Here is a 20394-nt window from a genome sequence, read left to right as displayed (position 1 = left end):
ACTCCAACCAAATGATAAAAATATTCGGTTTTTACTAAGATTATATTCCGTTATCTTAAACGTTATACTGACGGCAAGGACTTAATTAAAAAAAAATTTAATGTGTAGAGACCCAATTGAAAAGAAAAAATGTATAAGGACTTAATTGAAAATTTGGTGAAACTATAGGAACCTGCAGAATAATTAAACATTTTTTCAATCTATTAAAAATAATATTCATATTTTAATTTTTAATAATAAAAAATTGCAAATCAGAGCATTTAACTAACAGACCCTAGCATGATTCTTTGCTTTCGTGTTAACTACTTAACTATCAAGTCTCAACCAACCTTTGTTTCCATGACACTGATTGTTTCCACAATTCAATTCGCTCTTTTCTCTTTCAACCGCTTCTTCTCATTTGATCGGATTTTATTTTACACAAACATGTTGCGTGCAGCATCATTCTCCAGGTTCAGCTTCTCTCTTCATATTGTGCCCTATGTTTTCCCTTTTCGCTGTTCAATGTCAAGCCTTCACTCTCACTCTGAGCTCACATCCCCACGCCATGTTGATGAAGCTGTTGATTCCTTCACTCGCATGCTCTCTATGCGTCGCCCTCCATCCATCATCCAATTCACCAAGATTTTGGGATCTCTTGCCAAGACCAACCATTTCCCCACCGCCATTTCCCTTTTTCAGCAATTGCAAGCCAGGGGAATCGCTCCCAACTTATTTACTTTGAATATCTTAATCAATTGTTGCTGCGGCATGGGTCGGATCACTCTCGCTGTCTCTGTATTCGCAAAGATTTTCAGGATGGGTTTTCAGCCAAATACAATAACAATGACTACACTCATTAAAGGTCTCTGTCTCCGTGGTAATGTTGAAAAAGCACTGCACTTTCATAACAGAGTGCTGGCTCATGGATTTCAGTTTAATCAAGTCACGTATGGGACCTTGATTAATGGACTCTGTAAGACCGGACACACATCTGCTGCTATTCAAGTGTTGAGAAAGATCCCACAGTATGGGATTGCTCCTGATGCCGTCATGTACAACGCAATTATTGATAGCTTGTGCAAGGTTACGCTTGTAAGTGATGCTTTTCATTTATACTCCGAAATGCTTGCTAAGGGAATCTCTCCCAATGTTATCACTTATAACACTCTAATTTATGGATTGTGCCTTGCCGGCCAACTTAAGGAAGCCATTGATTTACTAAATCATATGATGCTGAAAAACATTACTCCAAATGTTCGTACCTATAGTACTTTGATTGATGGACTATGTAAGGAGGGAAATATCAAAGATGCTAAAAGTGTGTTGGCTGTGATGACAAAAGATGCTGTGGAACCAACTGTGGTTACTTATAATTGTTTAATGGATGGGTATTGCTTGGTTAACGAATTAAACAAGGCAAAATGTATATTTGACACAATGGCCCGGATAGGAATGGCTCCAGATATACAAAGTTACAATATTATTATTAATGGGTTTTGCAAGATAAAGCTGGTCGATGAAGCATTGAGTCTCCTTGAAGAAATGCATCGCAAGAACCTGGTTCCAAACACAATAACTTACAATACCCTAATTGATGGCTTGTGCAAATCAAGGAGAATCTCTTGTGCTTCCAAGCTTCTTGTTGAGATGCATAATAAAGGTCAACCTGCTAATATAATCACTTACAATTCCTTGTTGGATGGGATGTTCAATATCAAACAACTTGACAAGGCACTTGTGTTATTTAATCAAATGAAAGAGAGTGGCATTAATCCAGATATATGGACGTATAATATACTTATTGATGGCCTATGCAAAGGTGGAAGACTTACAGATGCGAAAGTGATTTTTCAAGATCTTCCCATTAAAAACCATCGTCCAAATGTGAGGACATACAATATTATTATCAATGGGCTCTGCAAAGAGGGCTTATTGGAAGAAGCATTGGCCTTGCTGTCGGAAATGGAGGACAATGGTTGCTTACCAGATGCTGTGACTTTTGAAATCGTTATTTGTGCTTTGTTTGAGAAAGGTGAGAATGACATGGCGGAGAAATTTCTTCGGGAAATGATTGCTAGAGGCTTATTGAACGGATGAATGAAGGTAAGATGCATCAACTCAAATTGAAATCACCTCTCTATTGTTGCAAAATATGTATCATAGTTCTGTAAATTCTGTATCTGTTGGATCAGAGAACTTTGGCAATGCCATAACATCAATACCACTGATGTCTTGACTATCTCATTTTTATTCAATTAACTTTGAACTTTCAATTTTTGTAATTGCTATCATCTTTTTTAATTCCACTATGCTTTAGAGGATATTCCTAGTTGTAGTAGCTTACAGGTTTAGTGTTTAAGATCTCTTTATAGTAATTAATAGTTCTTTACTGTTATCCTATGAGATCATATATCTTAACTATTATCATGCTACAAACTAAGAAAAACAAAAAAGAGTGCTATAAACATTTGCAAATCCATTGCATTCTGTATAAGGAAAATTACATTATTATGAAAAACGTGGTTCTAAAATATGAGTTTGTTAATAATTCGGTTTATGGTTTCCCAAACTTCAAATTTTATTGTTAGTTTGCTTGTTGAAGAATGACTTCTCTATGGAGATTGGCAATATTTGCCTTACACTGGATTTTGACCTGCTTAAATGAGTGTGTGGTTTGGCCACCAAAGTATTTCAAAGCAGATGTTTTTCTGCATCAATATTACTCTTGCCTTGATTTTAGTTTGTAGTTTTGTACATCTAAACTTGTGTCGCAAGAACTAAGTTCCTAACACGGTAAATTACAGCACTCTTATTGATGGCTTGGCAAATCAAAGAGAATCTCTCGTGCTTTGGAGCTTTTTATTGAGTGCATGATAAAGGTCAACCTTCTTCTATATTCATTTACAATTTCTTGATAGATGCCTTGTGCAAAAACCGACAACTTGACATGGCACTTGTGTTATTCAGGAAAAGCTCACTATTGTTTTGACTTTGTAGAATAGATAAAAGGTCAAATAAATCTCAAATTAAAATTACATTTCTATTGTTGTTGAATATGTAGAATAGTTATATAAATTCTCTATATGCTGGGGCAGAGGACTTTGGCAATGCCATGACCTCACTATCACTAATGTTTTGACTATCTCAATTTTATTCAATTAAGTTTGCACTTTTGATTTTTACAATTGTTAATAATTTTGTTATGGTTTCCCTGCTATTCCTAAACTGTGCAACTTGTTTTTCTTTATCTTTGTAGGTGGAGTATCTAACTAATTCCCATGACTGTTGACATTTATCATTAGCAACCGTGAACTGTTGTTTATCTGACCGAATCCTCCAAGAACTGTAGTAAAACGAATTTAAGTGGGGATTAAGGATGTATTCATAAGCTATACGGTTTTCTATTTCACCTTAAAATCAAATCCAACTTCTAAAATGTGTGTCGCCTCTTTTGATTTCCCTTTTTATCTTTATTTCCTTTTCAGATTACAGCCTAAGTAGAGTCGATTTAAGTTATCCATCTAAAGTTTAAACTTCCCAATTTTTCTCGTTATCTATTAGAAGTTCCACACATCAAGATTTTGTCTTTTTTATGCTAAAGCGTGTGATGATACTTGATGTCAAAACTCAAAAGATATTGCGTGTGAAGAAAAGATAGAGGACATGGAGAAGAAGAAGAAAATAAAAGAGGCCATGATTCTTGTTACTATTGTATTTTTGTGGCAATAATTAATGATAGGAGTAGAAGCTGCAATTACTTTTGATGGCTACCAAATAGCCAAAGAGAGTTTTAATTTGGATTTACTTTGTTGAATGCTTCTGTTGACTCAGTTGATTCTTATAGTGGATTTTGGTTGTATGGTTTTTTATTATTATTATTTTCAAGATAAATATTCCTCTATATTAGTTAGAGTTTAAGGGTTTGACTAATGTTCTCCTTTTTATTTTCTATATTCCTCAATTATCATATTGAGAATATAGCAAGACTAAAACATAACGTGAGAAATAAAAATACTACTCTTTTACTTGATCTCACAATTGCTCGAATTGATACTTCAATGGACATATGAATTTTCGTCTTGGTATATTTATTCCTTATTAACTTGGAACATTCACATTTCACGAGATTCAATCCAACTCCATGTATATGTTTTTCATAGAATATTAATGATGGTACATTGCACATCGGTAAATTTGCTTCTAGATCAGTACATGATCATATTAAACATCTTCAAATACATTCAAATAACTATCTCTGATTATGTTGCAGATGTGTATCTTTCTAATGAAATGACAAGAAAATAAACTGGAAAGAAAACCCACATTTGACTCCACCATGCAAATGTCGGCCTATGGCATCTCTTCATCAATATGATCTTTTCCAAACATGCTCCTCATGCTCACTGGTTGGTTGCTCTTTAGGTCGTTCAATGTTGCACTTCAGACAATCCTTATTTCTTGCATAATTGTAGAAATTACACCTAAGCAAGTAATATGAAACGACAAACTTTAGCATGCTAGGAAAAGAGAAGAGACAACAGGATCAGGTGGACTTGTATGCTCCTTAAACACATTTAATATGTAATTCAAAAACATCTATAGCCACTTATTTTCATTTATGCTGTTTCAAAATTATATAACACAGAATGAGTAGCCATGAGTGTTCCTGGAGCACACATTAAATATGCTGTAAGAGTGCATACTAGAAAGGAAAGGAGAAGAAGAAGAAACAATAAACTCACTTAGGACAACTCCAATCCCCGGGATTTTGATATTTGTTAGAATTAGGACTTGGCTCTTGACAATGCAAGCACTTCACTTTACTAGCAAAATTCATGAAACCACAGCTACATACAATAGAAATCCCATTAACAATATTTTAAACTAAGCTTTGAAAGTCAATATGAATTTCCACTTAATGCACAAACCAAAATATAAAAAACAAGAAACTCGGGGGTCAGATACTTGGAGCAACTCCAGTCCCCGGGATGTTTCTTGGGTCTTTGCTCAGAGCAACGCAGACACTTCGATTTACTAGCAAAATTCATGAATGCGCACCTATATAAACAAGAAAATTCTTGAAACTATTGCTTGCACGTCCACATCCAGGAATTGGTTCTAGTATGTTAGTGCTATGAATCCAGCTTTTGCTGATACTCAAGCCAAAGCTCCTTTTTCTTTTTTTGCTATGTAGTTATATATTGAATTTATTTGCCTAACTATTATTAAATTTATTTGTTGTTATTGTTCTAAATACTTCAATTTTTGATAATAATTGTTCAGTTCTTGCTAATAATTCTTTTGCTATTTTTCGTTTGAAATTATTAAATTTAAATATTTAAAATTATATATTGAATTTTTAAATAATTTTTTTAAAAAAATTAAAATTTAAGTTTACAGTCGGATTTATTGTCAGTTAAATCCGCCGATAACTATTAATTTAATTATTAATAATAAATAATATACTATCGTCGGATTTTTTGGAAAAAAAATCCGTCGGTAACAAGTTCCAGAATTTCACAATTAAAATTTTATATCCACTAGTAATTAGTAGCGGGAAAAAAATTCGTTGGTAAACAGTTACCAACAAGGTTTATTCCGCCAAATTTTTTTGATAATTTTGATAGTAAATCCTATGGTATTCAGCATTTTTCTTGTAGTGTTTCACGCTTGTGAATTGATCTTTTTTACATTAGTATTGAACTCTTATAAGTGGTTGCTTTGATACATTGCCAAAATAATCTCTTTAGTTTTTTATCCTTTCATCTCTTGTTCAAGTTTCTCCACATGTGCATACAACAAAATTTGTACTTAACACCTGGCATGACATCCTGTAATGCTGGTATTAGTCCCTGCATTAAAGAGTAAATTAAATAATTAAAAGATATTCATGTAATGACCTAAAGATATTAACATGACAAATAAGAATTCATAGTGTATATCACCTTTTGCTAGTCAAACATAAAAACCCATTTATTCTCATTATAGTCCCCTATGTCGATATGCAATTTCTCAAGAAAGAATTTTCAATTTTTTCTTGTCTCTCTGCATTCACAATCCCATATGCAATTGAGAACAGTTGGTTGTTTGCGTCTTGAGCAACTACTTTTAACAATTGTCATCCAAAATAACCTTTTAGAAAAATCTAATACAATGTTATAAAGGATCTACATCTTGCCCTAAATCCATTCTTGTGAGCAGTCAAACAAACATACAAGTTTCTGAACTTTGGTAACCCATCCGGCTTTGGGGTGTTTCCATGTTTGCTCTTAACTCAAGATTAGTTTTCATTGTCCCATGCAGATAGTCTCTCAACCGTAGATATTGATCATTCTCTGTGCTTTTAATGATATCTTTTGCCTTTTTTATAGTCCTATACATCATTTTCTGATCTACAAAAATGTCATACTCAACCTTAAACCACTCTTGTGTCTCTCTCTATAACATATTGGGATGGATTCTGACTGACTTGCTCTTGTTGCTTTTCAGACAAGTATATTCATCTACAAAGGTCTTAATTTAAAATAAAGGTGAATAATTGGTCCTGGCATAATAATACACCCAAGGACAATTGGAGTCGTAGCATATCATTCTATACCTCTTCTTCTCATTTCTAAGATAGAAGACCCGTTTTCCAACAAATAAACTTCATTATATCTAGGTAATCCAAGTCTAGAAATAATTGTTCAACAAAAAATAAATTGCATGTCTCAATATTCTCCCTATGAGGCCCAGTTATTAAACTCCCTTTGTATGTCATATTATCGCCCCCACCCCTTTGCAAAGAACCCATGTGATGATATACAAATGTAATTAGACGATTCATCTGAAAAATTGTAGAAGGAAGATAGAATGAATAAACCATAAACATAGCTATATGCCTTTGATAATGGCAAAAAAAAAAGGGTTTACATCTTCAATGACTATAGCAATATTGTAAGTGTAGAAAACAAACAACAAATATGATGAACTACCAAAACAATCAAATTCATCATAAGGTTGTCCACAGAGACAATGTACATAAAACCATAGAATGAAGCAAAACCTATCTCTTCGTAAGGTCATTCACAGCGAATAGTAGAGTCGCGATGATGCTCCTTGCAATCTCTTGCACTTAAAGCTCCAGATTTGAAAATATCTCTCACGTGTCACGTCCTTTCTTTCTCTTTCGCGCCAAGATCGACTTTCACAGTAATGTCTCTCACTCTCTAAGTGACCTTTCAGTTTAAGTCTTAGTGAAAAAATGAGAGACTTAGTCAGAGTAACTAATAATAAGGGTAGATAATTAGGACGAATTCAAATTGATTTAGAGATTTTTTAGGTAGGATTAGGATTTATTTAATTAAAAATTTCAGCTCAAAATAAATTTACATTATCATTAAATTACGGTGGTCACTTGAGCATTGTTCTCACCAGAAATGCGTTCTGGCGAGTTTAGGGGCACACTTGTCAAATTTTAAAATTATGCAAGGACCATTTTATCAATAACAAAAGTCAAGTACCATTTTGTTAACGCCAAAATTTTTCCGGTATCAATTTAGTATTTACCTCTTATACTTTATATACAAAACCTTAATCTATTTATATATCCATAAGCATATCATATTTTTTTAATTTAATGTCTCTTGAAAAAAAATGTATTTTACTTTTTTTATCTTTCTGATTACTCAAGAATTTAATTAAATTTCTGAATTTAAAATATAATTTGATTTTAACGTATTTTATAAAATTAGCTTCAAATTAAAATGAGCTAAGTACAATAGTCTAATAAAAAAAATTTTCCACTTTCTTAACATTCTTTTTTCATTGAGCATTAGTCAGACAACAAAAAATATAATTATGAATTTTTTTTTTAGATAATCAACTATGATGTGGGAATATAAAAAAATTATCTCCCACAAAAAATATAAATAATTGTGTTTAAAAAATATTAAAGTAAAAAAAAATTATTTATATTAAAAATAAATTCTAATTTTGTTTTAAATTTAAATTTATAATTTAAAAAAATTAATTACATAAATAAAATAAATTTATATTTTTTATTATTTTATCTTAATAATTTATTTAGTTTTTTCAATCTACTAAAAATAATATTCATATTTTAATTTTTAATAATAAAGGAATTGCAAATCAGACCATTTAGCTAACACACCCTTCTTTGCTTTGGTGTTAACTGTTAACTATCAACTCTCAACCAACCTTTGTTTCGATGACGGTGATTGTTTCCACCGTTCAATTCGCTCTTTTGTCTTCCAACCCCTTCTTCTCATCTGATTGGATTTTATTTTACACAAACATGTTGCGTGCAGCATCATTCTCCAGGTTCAGCTTCTCTCTTCATATTGTGCCCTATGTTTTCCCTTTTCGCTGTTCAATGTCAAGCCTTCACTCTCATTCTCAGCTCACATCCCCACGCCATGTTGATGAAGCTGTTGATTCCTTCACTCGCATGCTCTCTATGCGTCGCCCTCCATCCATCATCCAATTCACCAAGATTTTGGGATCTCTTGCCAAGACCAACCATTTCCCCACCGCCATTTCCCTTTTTCAGCAATTGCAAGCCAGGGGAATCGCTCCCAACTTATTTACTTTGAATATCTTAATCAATTGTTGCTGCGGCATGGGTCGTATGAAGCTTGCTTTCTCTGTATTGGCCAAGATTTTCAGGATGGGTTTTCAACCTGATACGATAACATTGAATACACTTATTAAAGGTCTCTGTCTCTGTGGTAATGTTGAAAAAGCACTGCACTTTCATGACACAGTGCTGGCTCATGGATTTCAGTTTAATCAAGTAACTTATGGCATCTTGATTAATGGACTCTGTAAGACTGGACACACATCTGCTGCTATTCAGGTGTTGAGAAAGATCCCACGGTATGGGATTGTTCCTAATGTAGTCATGTACAGTGCAATTATTGATAGCTTGTGCAAGGTTACGCTTGTAAGTGATGCTTTTCATTTATACTCTGAAATGCTTGCTAAGGGAATCTCTCCCAATGTTATCACGTACAACACTCTAACTTATGGATTGTGCCTTGTGGGCCAACTTAAGGAAGCCATTGATTTACTAAATCATATGATGCTGAAAAACATTACTCCAAATGTTCGTACCTATAATACTTTGATTGATGGACTATGTAAGGAGGGAAATATCAAAGATGCTAAGAGTGTGTTGGCTGTGATGACAAAAGATGCTGTGGAACCAACTGTGGTTACTTATAATTGTTTAATGGATGGGTATTGCTTGGTTAACGAATTAAACAAGGCAAAATGTATATTCCACACAATGGCCCAGATAGAGATAGGTATGGCTCCTGATATCCGAAGTTACAATATTATTATTAATGGCTTGTGCAAAAGTAAATTGATGGATGATGCCTTGAATCTCTTTGAAGAGATGCGTCGCAAGAACTTGGTTCCTGACACGGTAACTTACAGTACTCTAATTGATGGCTTGAGAAAATCAAGGAGAATCTCTTGTGCTTCAAAGCTTCTTGTTGAGATGCATAATAAAGGTCAACCTGCTAATATAATCACTTACACTTCCTTGTTGGATGGGATGTTCAATGTCAAACAAGTTGACAAGGCATTTTCGTTATTTAATCAAATGAAAAAGAGTGGCATTGGTCCGAATATATTCACGTATAATATACTTATTCATGGCCTATGCAAAAATGGAAGACTTATAGAAGCAAAAGAGATTTTTCAAGATCTTTCCATTAAAAACTATCATCCAAATGTGAGGACATACACTATTATGATCAGTGGGCTCTGCAAAGAGGGCTTATTTGAAGAAGCATTGGCCCTGATGTCAAAAATGGAAGACAATGGTTGCTTACCAAATGCTGTGACTTTTGAAATCGTTATTCGTGCTTTCTTTGAAAAAGGTGAGAATGACATGGCGGAGAAACTTCTTCGGGAAATGATTGCTAGAGGCTTATTGAACGGATGAATGAAGGTAAGATACATCAACTCAAATTGAAACCACCTCTCTATTGTTGCAGAATATGTATCATAGTTCTGTAAATTCTGTATTTGTTGGGTCAGAGAACTTTGGCAATGCCATAACATCAATACCACTGATCAATATTATGATCAATAGTCTTTCTAGTTTCTAGAGAGGGTCTGTTGAAGATACATTGGCCCTGTTGTCAAAAATGGATCATGATGGTTGCATTCCTGATGCTGTGACTTTTTAAACCATTATTTGAGCTTTGTTTGAAAAAATCGTATGGATTAACAGGAACAATTGAACGTCATGCATTTTAAAAACATAAAGCTTGAAACCAAAAATCAAAAAATGAACTAACATGCATCCCCTTCTAATTGCAGGTGGGCTCTCAACCTTTTAACCGAATTTACAGCTTTTCGGAGAAGATTAGGACATCCTCCCTCCACGATTGCTGTACATTTTTTAGTCCTTTGTTTAGGATAAAATGGAAATGGCCCTTGCCAAGATTTCGTAATTAACAATATCCAAAAGGTGATCATGATTTGTGTTCTACCAAGTGATTGTAGTATGATATTCAGATTTTCCTCATTCATACTACACATCTTGGTAATCAGCATTTGTATATAAGAACATTGAAACTTTAACAAATGAGCTTTTTATATATTCCCTTCCCTCTTTTGAAATTTTGGCCTGATTGGTTTATTTGCATATAACCATACTCAAATGGTATGACTGTATGTATTCAAAATTAGATGTAAAAGTATACGGAACCAACTTTAAATTAACCAACATTAACTGACTTTAGGATTTAGGTTTATAATTTAGGATTTAGGGTTTAGAGGTAATTTAGGATACAGAATAAAGTTAGCTGAAAAAAGTTGGTTCCTGACAATATTCAAATAGAACTTTTTGCATGTATTTCTCTCCTTGTTATGTTGGTACTATTCCATTTTCCGCAGGAGCCAATTATGCGTTTCTCTCCTTGAATCATGATTTTGATCTAACCCTCATGCATTCAGAGGCCTTAATATGCCCCCTTTTTCTCAAAGACAGTTTTTCGTTTCGACCGACAATGGCTTGGAAAGGTTGCACAGAAATTCTACACTCTTTTTGGTACAAGAATCTTTAAGATAGGATTCCGTTGTCATGATTCATGAACTACCATTTTTGTATTACTACTTATTAAGTCTTGTAAACAGAATGTATAGTATAGTAGTACTCATTTCTTTATTGTGAAACAGATGTTAGGGATGGTCCTAGTTCATTAGTTTCTTCTCAATGCAAAACATTAGCAGAAAAAGCTTACTTCTGCATGTATTTGAAGAGAAATTCTCCTATTACATAATTTTCTTGGTGCACAAGATTGCTAGGCCTGCTCAAACTGTGAGCATTATGTACATTTTGAAATGCCTAATTCCAAGTGTAATGCCTCAAGCAAATTAAGGCAAGATTTCTGTTATTTAGGTATAAAAGCAAATATTTGTCAGAATAATAATGGCACATATGGTAAAGAAAAATAGGGATAATTGGTAGTTTCTCTAGTTTGGTACTTCTTGAGCGTTCCAAAACATGTTTTTAAAAGATCAACTTCAATTTGAGATATTTAAATGGTAGATTTAATTAAAGGGTGCTTTAATGCTTAAGGATATCAGTTAAAAGAATAAAAAGTTGAGGATTTTGATTATTTTAGTATATTCAATGCATAAAGGACTTAAAATAATTTATATTTTTTATTAAAATTTTCTATTTGCAATATTATGAAAAAAAATACAATACACTAGCTTTATTTATAAATGTAAGAGAAAAAGACAATAGATTTTTGACTTTTTAGTCCGTAGATATTTAAGTTCCAAAAAATTTGAAAATACATTTAAGTTTCGATTTTTTCAAAATTTGGACATATCGATCACTGGATTTAATTTATTCCATTTTAAAAATTTTCCCATGAACCAAAAGATTAAGAATCGATGTATAATTTTCTCTAAATATAAAAATGTTTTTGGAATACTAAGTCTTTGATTATCGAGTAACATTCACTTTACAACTAATTTTTCATGAATCTTTATCCTACTGTATGTTCCAAATCATGTTTTTTACCTCAATTTTTATGCATAAATAACACATTTTTTATAAATTATTACCGATCCTTTGTTATTAAACAATGTTATTTAAAATTTTGAATCTATCTATCTATTTATTTACTTATATATTATATTACATGAAAATGGTAATGTCATTTTATTTTGATAATGTTATTTTTTTATAAATTTATATATAATACAATGCACAAAGTTTACGTAAAGAATGATATTATAATATTATTTAATTTGATAAATTAAAGACTAATTTATTATGAATTTAAATTTTATTTAAGATTTTAGAGTATACATTCAAATAAGTTTTTAAAAAATTTTACATTAGATATTTTTATTTCAAAAAAAATTAATTACGTTGAGATATTTAAATTTTACAAAGATAAAATATATAGGTCATTGCATCACATTTTTTATGACCTACTAGTGTATATTTCCGTATACTGTACGAGATAATTAATAAAAATATATAAATTTTTTTATTAAAAGAGATTAAACAAAAAATATATATAATAATTATTAGGGATAAGTATGATTTTGGTCCCTAAAGTAGGGGCCAAAAATTTATTTCGTCCCTCGACTTTTTTTCGCAACAAAAAAGTCCCTTAGGTTCCGGTTTGTTTTAAAAACGTTCTTTGCCCCCAAAAATAATTTTTTAATACGAAAATGCCCTTGTTGGTTGGCATTACTTCCCGCGAGATCAAATTTCCTTTCCCAAGCAACGCTTCGACTGAGAATAGGAGTAGAGAGTGAAACGTTTGTGTGAAACGATTGTGCGAAACCCTTGGAAGGCCTTCCTGCGACGTCCGGCGTTGGTAGCTTGAGAGAGGTTGCCGGAAAACTTCGTGGTTTGTTAACTTGGCTTCGTTCCAACAAAAATCCCTCGGCAAGGTAAGCATTATGTAAATATAATTTCTCGTTTCTTAATGTGGAATGTGCGAAGGTGTGTGGAAGGGTAGGGTTTGAACTGATTGTAGTTGTTGTTTATAGTTGGTTGAGTAACTCCCTGTGTTGATTAATAGGGTTTTTCGGGAAGGAGATGGCGCTGTTCAACATGCGGGTGCACCATGGTGGGTTATTTGGATATGATAATGGTGTGCTGAGGTACTTGAAGGGTCAATCTACAGTTGTGGAGGACATTGACGGCGATCGGTGGAGTGTGTTTGAGGCATACGAGGAACTGAGACACCTTGGATACCGGAAATCCAACATTTCAGCGTTATGGTACATAGACCCAACTGAGGATGATTATGAGCGTCATTTGAGGCTATTGGTAGGTGACACAGAGGCAATTGAAATGTGTACCATAGCAGGGAGGAGAGGCTTTGTTGATCTGTTTGTGGTGCATGAGGTTGAGGATGCCGAGGGATTTCCGGAGGTGGGTTTTCTGGACGTGGGGGGACAAACGGTTGGTGGCCAGAATGAGAAACCCTTAGGTGGTGGTATAGATTTAGTGTTGTTCGAAGGCAATGTAGATAACAGTGATGGAGCTAGGGTTGCAGATCAACAAGAGTGCGATAATAAGGATGGTGGAGTGGAATTAGGCCAAGAGGGAGATGAGGCGGATGGTGATGATGCTAGCAGTGGCGAAGACAGTGATGACCCAACATACTTGCCATCTGATGAAGAGGAAAACAGTGTGGAAGACATCCACTTCACTGACAGTGATGATGTGTACGACTATGAAAGTGGATTTGGTGAAGATAATGCTGTGCCAAAGGACTGCAATGTGGAGAAGGGCAAAAAAGTTGTTACAAGTGATTTGGATGATGAGGATGCATTTGACAGTGATGAATTGGAGCAGGATCATGTAATTGCAGGAGCAGGGATGGGTGATGATGATGGGGAGGATCATGCTGAGGAGGGGGGCAGAGGTTTCCAGTGCATAAGACACAAAAGGAAATGGAAAAGTACCAATGGAAGGTTGGCACATTGTATGAATCTCGGCAGGAGTTCAAGGACACAGTGGCGGCCTATGCAGTCAACACAGCTAGAAACATTAAATTCAGCAAGTGCGACTTGGTGAGGGTCCGAGCTGTTTGTCAGAAAGGCTGCCCATTTTAGTTATATGCACACAGGGTGGGTGAGGAGTCCACTTGGCAACTAAGAAGCATGAATCTCCAACATACCTGCATGCAGACACACCGGGTTGGGATTATGCACAGCAAATGGTTGGGTACCCAGTTTAAAAAGAAAGTTGAATCCAACCCAAAGATCAAGGTGAAGGAGCTAGTTGCAAAGGCTCACAAAAAATGGAACTTGACCGTTACCAAGGCAATGGCAGCTAAGACAAAACAGGAAGCTTTGAGTCAGATACAGGGGGCCTTTAGGGAGCAGTACAAGCGAATAAACGACTACTGCCATGAACTCCTAAGAACAAACCCAGGTTCCACAGTGATTCTCAAGGTTATTAGATCACCAGATTTTGCTCAAGAGAGACAGAATGCAGAACTGATGAACTATTGTGTCTTCCAAAGAATGTATGTATGCTTTGAGGCTTGCAAGAAAGGTTTTCAACACTGTAGAAGGTTCATTGGGCTGGACGGTTGCTTCTTGAAAGCCCCCCAAGGTGGACAACTGTTGACTGCAGTCGGAAGAGACCCAAATGACCAGATTTTCCCCTTAGCGTATGCGGTTGTGGAGGCGGAGACTAAGGACTCTTGGGTCTAGTTTCTGCGTCACCTGTCCGATGACTTAGGCCCACACAATGTTGCAAAGTGCACGTTTATGTCTGATCAGCAAAAGGTAACTCACAATATATCAGCCTTTCATAAGTTGTCCTTGAATTTATTTTAATAAATGAAGTAACAATTTGAAATCTTACCTAACTGTAAACAGGGCTTATTGCCGGCGTTTGAAGAGGTCATTCCAGGTGTGGATAATAGGTTCTGTGTCAGGCATCTCTACAGCAATTTTAGGAAGAAGTTTCCTGGTTTAGAGCTAAAGAACAAGATGTGGAGGTGTGCTAAAGCAAGTCATTGGCAGATCTGGGAGAAGGAAATGAAAACTTTGCGACTTCTGAATGAGGGAGCATTTAGACATCTGAATGGCATTCCACCAAGGTTCTGGTCAAGATCCAGGTTTACCTTCCTATCTAAATGTGACAGTCTTGTTAATAACATGAGTGAGAGTTTCAATTCTGTGTTAGTAGAAGCAAGAGAGAAACCAATTGTGAGCATGTTAGAGGATATTAGGATTTACATGATGACTAGATGGGCTGCAAATAGGGAAAGGGTTCTTAATTATCCAGGAAACATTATGCCAATGATTTGTAAGAAATTAGAGAAACGGGCAAGCTTAGCTAGGGACTGGAGGTCTTACTGGTCATCTGCTAGCCAATACGAGGTCATGAGTGGTCTAGATAAGTATGTTGTGGATCTGGCAGCTGGTGAATGTTCTTGCAGGAATCGGCAACTTAGTGGGATTCCTTGTCCTCATGCCATCAGCTGCATCACCTTCAAGGGCCTTAATTTGGAGTCATATGTGGATGAATGCTACAAGAAGGAGGCTTACATCAGGTGCTACGAGGCGGTGATACACCCTGTAAACGGCCCGGAGCTATGGGAGAGGACTCAATATGATGATGTCATCCCACCTCCTTACAGGAGGCCAAGCCACAGACCGGTGAAGAAGAGGAAAAGAGGGGCTGCAGATGAAGACATTAGAAGCCAGACTCATATGTCACGGAGGGGAGAAGTCCAAAGATGCTCCAACTGTGGTGGAGTTGGACACAAGAAAAGCGGCTGCAGCCTTCCTAAGAAGAGGGTAAGAGGGTTTGTGATATGCTATTCTAGGGTTCAACTAGCATCATGATTGCCAACTATATAAGTTTACTACTATATGATATGTGTGTTACTTTCTATATGATTTACATAACTATTGTAGGCCCAAAGTTCAACCAACAGAGCTAAGAAGAATGCAGCTAAGCTGGCACCTGATCAGACAGCTTGGGGAGGGAGAAAGAGGACTACTACACCATCACCATCCAATCTGCCAGCATCTCATACCAGAAAAACCCCCCACAAGGCCCAAGAAACGTGAAGCCCGGCCCACCACAGAAGCACCTCAGCCCAAGAAGGCTTCCACCAAGCCCAAGAAAGCTTCCACTCAACCCAACATCCTGGCCCAGCCCAAGAACAAGGCTGCATCTTCTGCAATCTCCACCAGCAACAAACAGCCTCCTAGCCAGCCATCTCTGAGGAAGAGGCCCTTTTCTGTCATTCAATGCAGTGCACCTCATCTACCCATGCAGAAGCTGAGGTTGATGGCCAAGTTACCCCCATCTCAGTGGGGAAATCTTTAGGATTAGAGTGTGAAATTTTCTGTGACTCTTGTGTTAATGTTTTACAAGAAGTGTTTTTAATTTTGGTATTGGATATTTACATTAAGAACTTTACCTTAGTTACATTGGTTTGAGTACTGTATTTTGGTATTAAGTGCCTGAGGACACTTGCAGTGTTGCTTCTCTGTTTTTTGGTACTAGGCATGTGGAGCCAAAGACAAAATATTTGTGTATGTTTTAACTAGTCATCAAATGAAATATTCCATTACTAATTACTGAATTTCCAGATCTTCTATTGAATGCTTTTCTGCTTTGCTCATAAACTACTTTTACATTACAAAATAAAACAGGTCCACTATCAAAGAAGGTGACAATTTGGGCAACATTACACAACACTTTTCTTCATTAGTTCAAACACTTTCAAAGTTGCTACAAACCTAAACCACTGTAACATCAGAGAATACCCTCAAACTCTACCCACACAACACAGTAAACCTCATAACATTCCCTACCAAATCATCTATAACCTAAGTGCATTCCATTCGGCTGCTTCAAGTTGTAATGATTCTACAGGAATAAGAACAGAAACCCCACCCACCCAGCAAAACATAGAGCAGCCACAACCCAAAGCTTCGTCTCCAACTCCTTCAATCTTGCCTTTAATTTCGTTATCTTTCTCCTATTTCTTGCAAATTCAACCTCTTCCTGAACAGCTCCAGGTTCCGGATCTGCCCATCTGAAGAAATCACACCCATCCTGAACCTAGTACAAGCCACAGAAACATATGAAGAAATCTCAAATTCTCAGACCCACAATAGCAAAATAGGAAGAACACTTTACCTCATAGTATACACAACCCCAAAATCTTCGTCCAGGGTTATCCTTCGTCGATGAAGTTCGCAAAACCGGCCTTTCACCATGGCCACAGAGCAACTCCTTTGCATCTGAACGAAAACGTGAGGCTCTTGAGCTCTGGGAAGCCATGGACGCCACTGACTCCTAAACCCTAGCCGTCGACCTTCAGCAGCAACTCTCGTCGTTATTCCTCCCTCCCCTGCACCTCATTTTCATTCACTTTCTTGATTTAATCCTTCTATTATTATTTATTTATATTAATTAACGTTTCCCATATCCGTTAAAAAACGGTCGTAACGAAATCCAACAACCACAGGGGTAAAATCGTCAGAGGGACGATTTTAAAACAAACCGGAACCTAAGGGACCTTTTTGTTGTGAAAAAAAGGCGAGGGACGAAATAAATTTTTGGCCCCTACTTTAGGGACCAAAATCATACTTATCCCTAATTATTACTATAAATATTTTATAAAGTTATAATTAAAATCAAAGTTTAATTATTTTTAATGTTAAAAATATTAAAAATAATTAGTATTTGTCTTAACTGATTTGGATTGATTGAGTGGTCATTTCACTTGTCTACCTAAGTAAGTATTAGAATTTTGAATCCCGCCTTGTGTATGTAACAATTCATTGGCTATGACAGACCCTCAATAAATGGAGCTTCAATCCGTGGAGGATTGGTTCTCGACCTGTCGAGTTGGAAAATACAGTGAAAGAAAATAGTATTTCTCTTGAAAGCAGAACAATTCTCATTGATGATAACAATACTTATGGAGATTTGCTTTTGTTGAAATTTAACTGTGACATTTTTATTTATTGGTATCATATTCATTCAGGAAGTCAAACAATATGATCAACGTTATTACCGGTTAAAATTTTATATTTTATGACATGATTTTCAAGCTTTTAAACTTATAAACGTATGTCATTACAAAAGCTATTATATTGATTAATATTTTTTGGTAATATTACCAAAACACCGTAGTTGAATATATTAATTGTGTAAAAAGAAACTATAATAACTTTTGTTATTTAATATATAATTTATTCTATTGAAAAATAAATTATTATTTCTAGATTGAAATATATTTTTTCTCCATTTTATATCATTTTATTTGACAATAATTGCCATTAAGAAAATGAATAACTATACTATTTTATAATATGATGATATACAAAATAAGTTTGTATTTCAAATTTAATTCTGGTTAACGAAAAAAATTTAAAATATTTTTTTACATAAATTTAAATTTAAATTTGAATTCAAAATTGATTAACAACTCATCTTTTTTAAAATTTTAATAACAAAAACAAAATTAGTTAGCTGCAAAATATTCAGCATTTAATAATTTCAATCAATTAAATTTTAATTACCAAAAATTGAATTAAAAATTAATTATAACTTAATAATTGATATATATATATATATATATATATATATATATATATATATATTTAGTACACAAATAATAATATCTAATATATTATTTAATTTTTTTTAACAGAGCTAATGTATAATTTATTGAGGATTGATTTATTGTTTAAATTTTTTTATAAACTTTATAATATATGAAAATAGTGATTTTATTTTTTATTATTACTTAAAAAATTATTCATAATTTTTATTATGTAATTAACTTAATTAATAACATTTATTATTGTTTTTCTACCAAAAAAATTATGTTTATATTATTTGTATATTTTTTTAATACTAATAAATATGTAGGTTTTTGTACTATTATATTTATTGTCATAGATAATGGTTTAAGTTACTTATTTCGTATGTTAAATAATATAAATGATATTTTATATATTAAATTCAACAATTTATCCATATTAAGAGGAGAAAAATTATGCAATAGATTGTATGTTATAAATATTAGTTAATTTATATATAAATTATCTTTAGAAAAATAAAGAGATAATTTATCACATATAATAATCTTTGATATATGTAGTGTCATGTATATATTAGGAGGATCTATTTTAATTATGCGAGTGATTATTATTATTCACTTTTTCAATAAGATAGTAAATAATATTTAAAATTAAAAAAAAAAGATAATTAGAATTTTTTTAGTTTGATTATAAAATCTATTGTAAGTATACCTAACTTTTATATATACTAAATATAATCATATTTAATAGTATAGTATTTATTATAGTAATAACTCAAAATATTAGCCAATGAGTAATAGCTCAAATGGCATAGTCTCCCCATACTCAATTAAGAGGTTGCGGGTTCGAGTCTCCTATCTTTGGTAAAAAAAAAAAAAAAACTCAAAATATTAAGTTAAGTGAGTAAGATCAATCTAGATCTATTGTTAGGATCCTAAATCCGAATTAGGTTCATTGTCTTAAAATCCGATGCAGATAAAGTTCACGTGTCCTATCTCAAATTGGCTCAAATTGAATTTTTGTTGTGTATGGGCACGACGATAGATCCCTTTTCCCCGTTCTTCGTTCCCGTTTAAAAAAAAATCCCCCGTTCACTCTCCATCTTCGTCGCAAGTCCCCCTATTTAATTATCCCCTTAGTGAATGCAGATACCCACGATTATTTATGGATATTTTTTAAAAATTTAAAAAAAAAACCAAAAAAACTATAATATAATAATAATAAAATAATTAATTCAATATAATTTAACACAACTCATGATATATTCATTATAAAAAATAATATTTAAAAAATATAAAAACTTCTTCTAAATTTGAAAAAATAATAACATAATATAATATAATATTTTAGAGCGAAACTGAACGACATAATGACGAACTTAAGAGGCAGAGAAAGTGAGTTAGAGAAATAGTAGATACAAAATTAAGGCTAAGGATAAGTCTAGAAAGAAAAAAAAGAGTTTAAATTGGAGACATAAATTAGGATTACCAAATTTAAGAAATATTTATATAAAAAGATAAATCAATAATTTATATTCACGTGGATTTAACGGGTTCCTTGAAGAGGGTACCTATGTCCGATCCCAGTATATTTCACGTGGACACGTCTTTACCTATAAAAATTTTACTGATCTCCATTTTATCCCATATTGGCTAGTCTTTTTTATCATTCCAATTGCTAGCATTTGTTGGTTCGTAACGTGAAACTACTCTAGCCACATAGTAAATTTTTAGATAACCAAAGTTCAAGCTATATCATTCTCATAAAATAGTAACACCCTTAAAAACTATTAATCAAAATACATAAAAAAATATATAAAATAAAATC

General features: G+C 33.8%; 4 protein-coding genes across 5 annotated transcripts; all 4 read left to right on the top strand.

Moving 5' to 3' along the window:
• Window positions 1-311: 311 nt before the first annotated feature.
• On the top strand, window positions 312-3418 carry LOC148575671 (uncharacterized). 2 transcript variants are annotated; one of them, XR_015902213.1, is made up of 3 exons: window positions 312-2085; window positions 2787-2861; window positions 3239-3418. XR_015902213.1 is itself a non-coding variant. In XM_088500979.1 (2 exons), exon 1 carries the CDS (start codon window positions 340-342, stop codon window positions 2077-2079), a length of 1740 nt encoding a protein of 579 aa, XP_088357105.1. In that variant the 5' UTR covers window positions 312-339; the 3' UTR covers window positions 2080-2085; window positions 3239-3418. The 2 variants fall into 2 exon arrangements, 1 of the variants encoding a protein (XP_088357105.1); XM_088500979.1 differs by lacking the exon at window positions 2787-2861.
• Window positions 3419-8144: 4726 nt separating this feature from the next.
• Window positions 8145-11298, top strand: LOC148575670 (uncharacterized). The gene is made up of 2 exons (XM_088500978.1): window positions 8145-9943; window positions 10318-11298. Exon 1 carries the CDS (start codon window positions 8192-8194, stop codon window positions 9935-9937), a length of 1746 nt encoding a protein of 581 aa, XP_088357104.1. The 5' UTR covers window positions 8145-8191; the 3' UTR covers window positions 9938-9943; window positions 10318-11298.
• Window positions 11299-13069: 1771 nt separating this feature from the next.
• On the top strand, window positions 13070-14056 carry LOC148575669 (uncharacterized). The gene has a single exon (XM_088502486.1). The coding sequence runs from the start codon at window positions 13070-13072 to the stop codon at window positions 14054-14056; it is 987 nt and encodes a 328-aa protein (XP_088358612.1).
• A 107-nt stretch (window positions 14057-14163) lies between these two features.
• Window positions 14164-14700, top strand: LOC148575668 (uncharacterized). Its single transcript, XM_088502485.1, has one exon. It carries the CDS (start codon window positions 14164-14166, stop codon window positions 14698-14700), a length of 537 nt encoding a protein of 178 aa, XP_088358611.1.
• The last annotated feature ends 5694 nt before the right edge of the window (window positions 14701-20394 follow it).

The sequence above is a fragment of the Arachis ipaensis genome, chromosome B1 (assembly GCF_059453495.1).
Source record: "Arachis ipaensis isolate K30076 ecotype BB chromosome B1, ASM5945349v1, whole genome shotgun sequence".
NCBI classification, from domain to species: Eukaryota; Viridiplantae; Streptophyta; class Magnoliopsida; order Fabales; family Fabaceae; genus Arachis; species Arachis ipaensis.
The sequence above is the reverse complement of the archived record's forward strand: the minus strand, read 5'-3'. Positions and strand labels throughout refer to the sequence as shown.

Coding starts and splice junctions, on each gene's coding strand:
- LOC148575670 (XM_088500978.1), top strand. CDS start 8,192: ATGACGGTGATTGTTTCCACCGTTCAATTCGCTCTTTTGTCTTCCAAC.
- LOC148575669 (XM_088502486.1), top strand. CDS start 13,070: ATGGCGCTGTTCAACATGCGGGTGCACCATGGTGGGTTATTTGGATAT.
- LOC148575671 (XM_088500979.1), top strand. CDS start 340: ATGACACTGATTGTTTCCACAATTCAATTCGCTCTTTTCTCTTTCAAC.
- LOC148575668 (XM_088502485.1), top strand. CDS start 14,164: ATGCAGACACACCGGGTTGGGATTATGCACAGCAAATGGTTGGGTACC.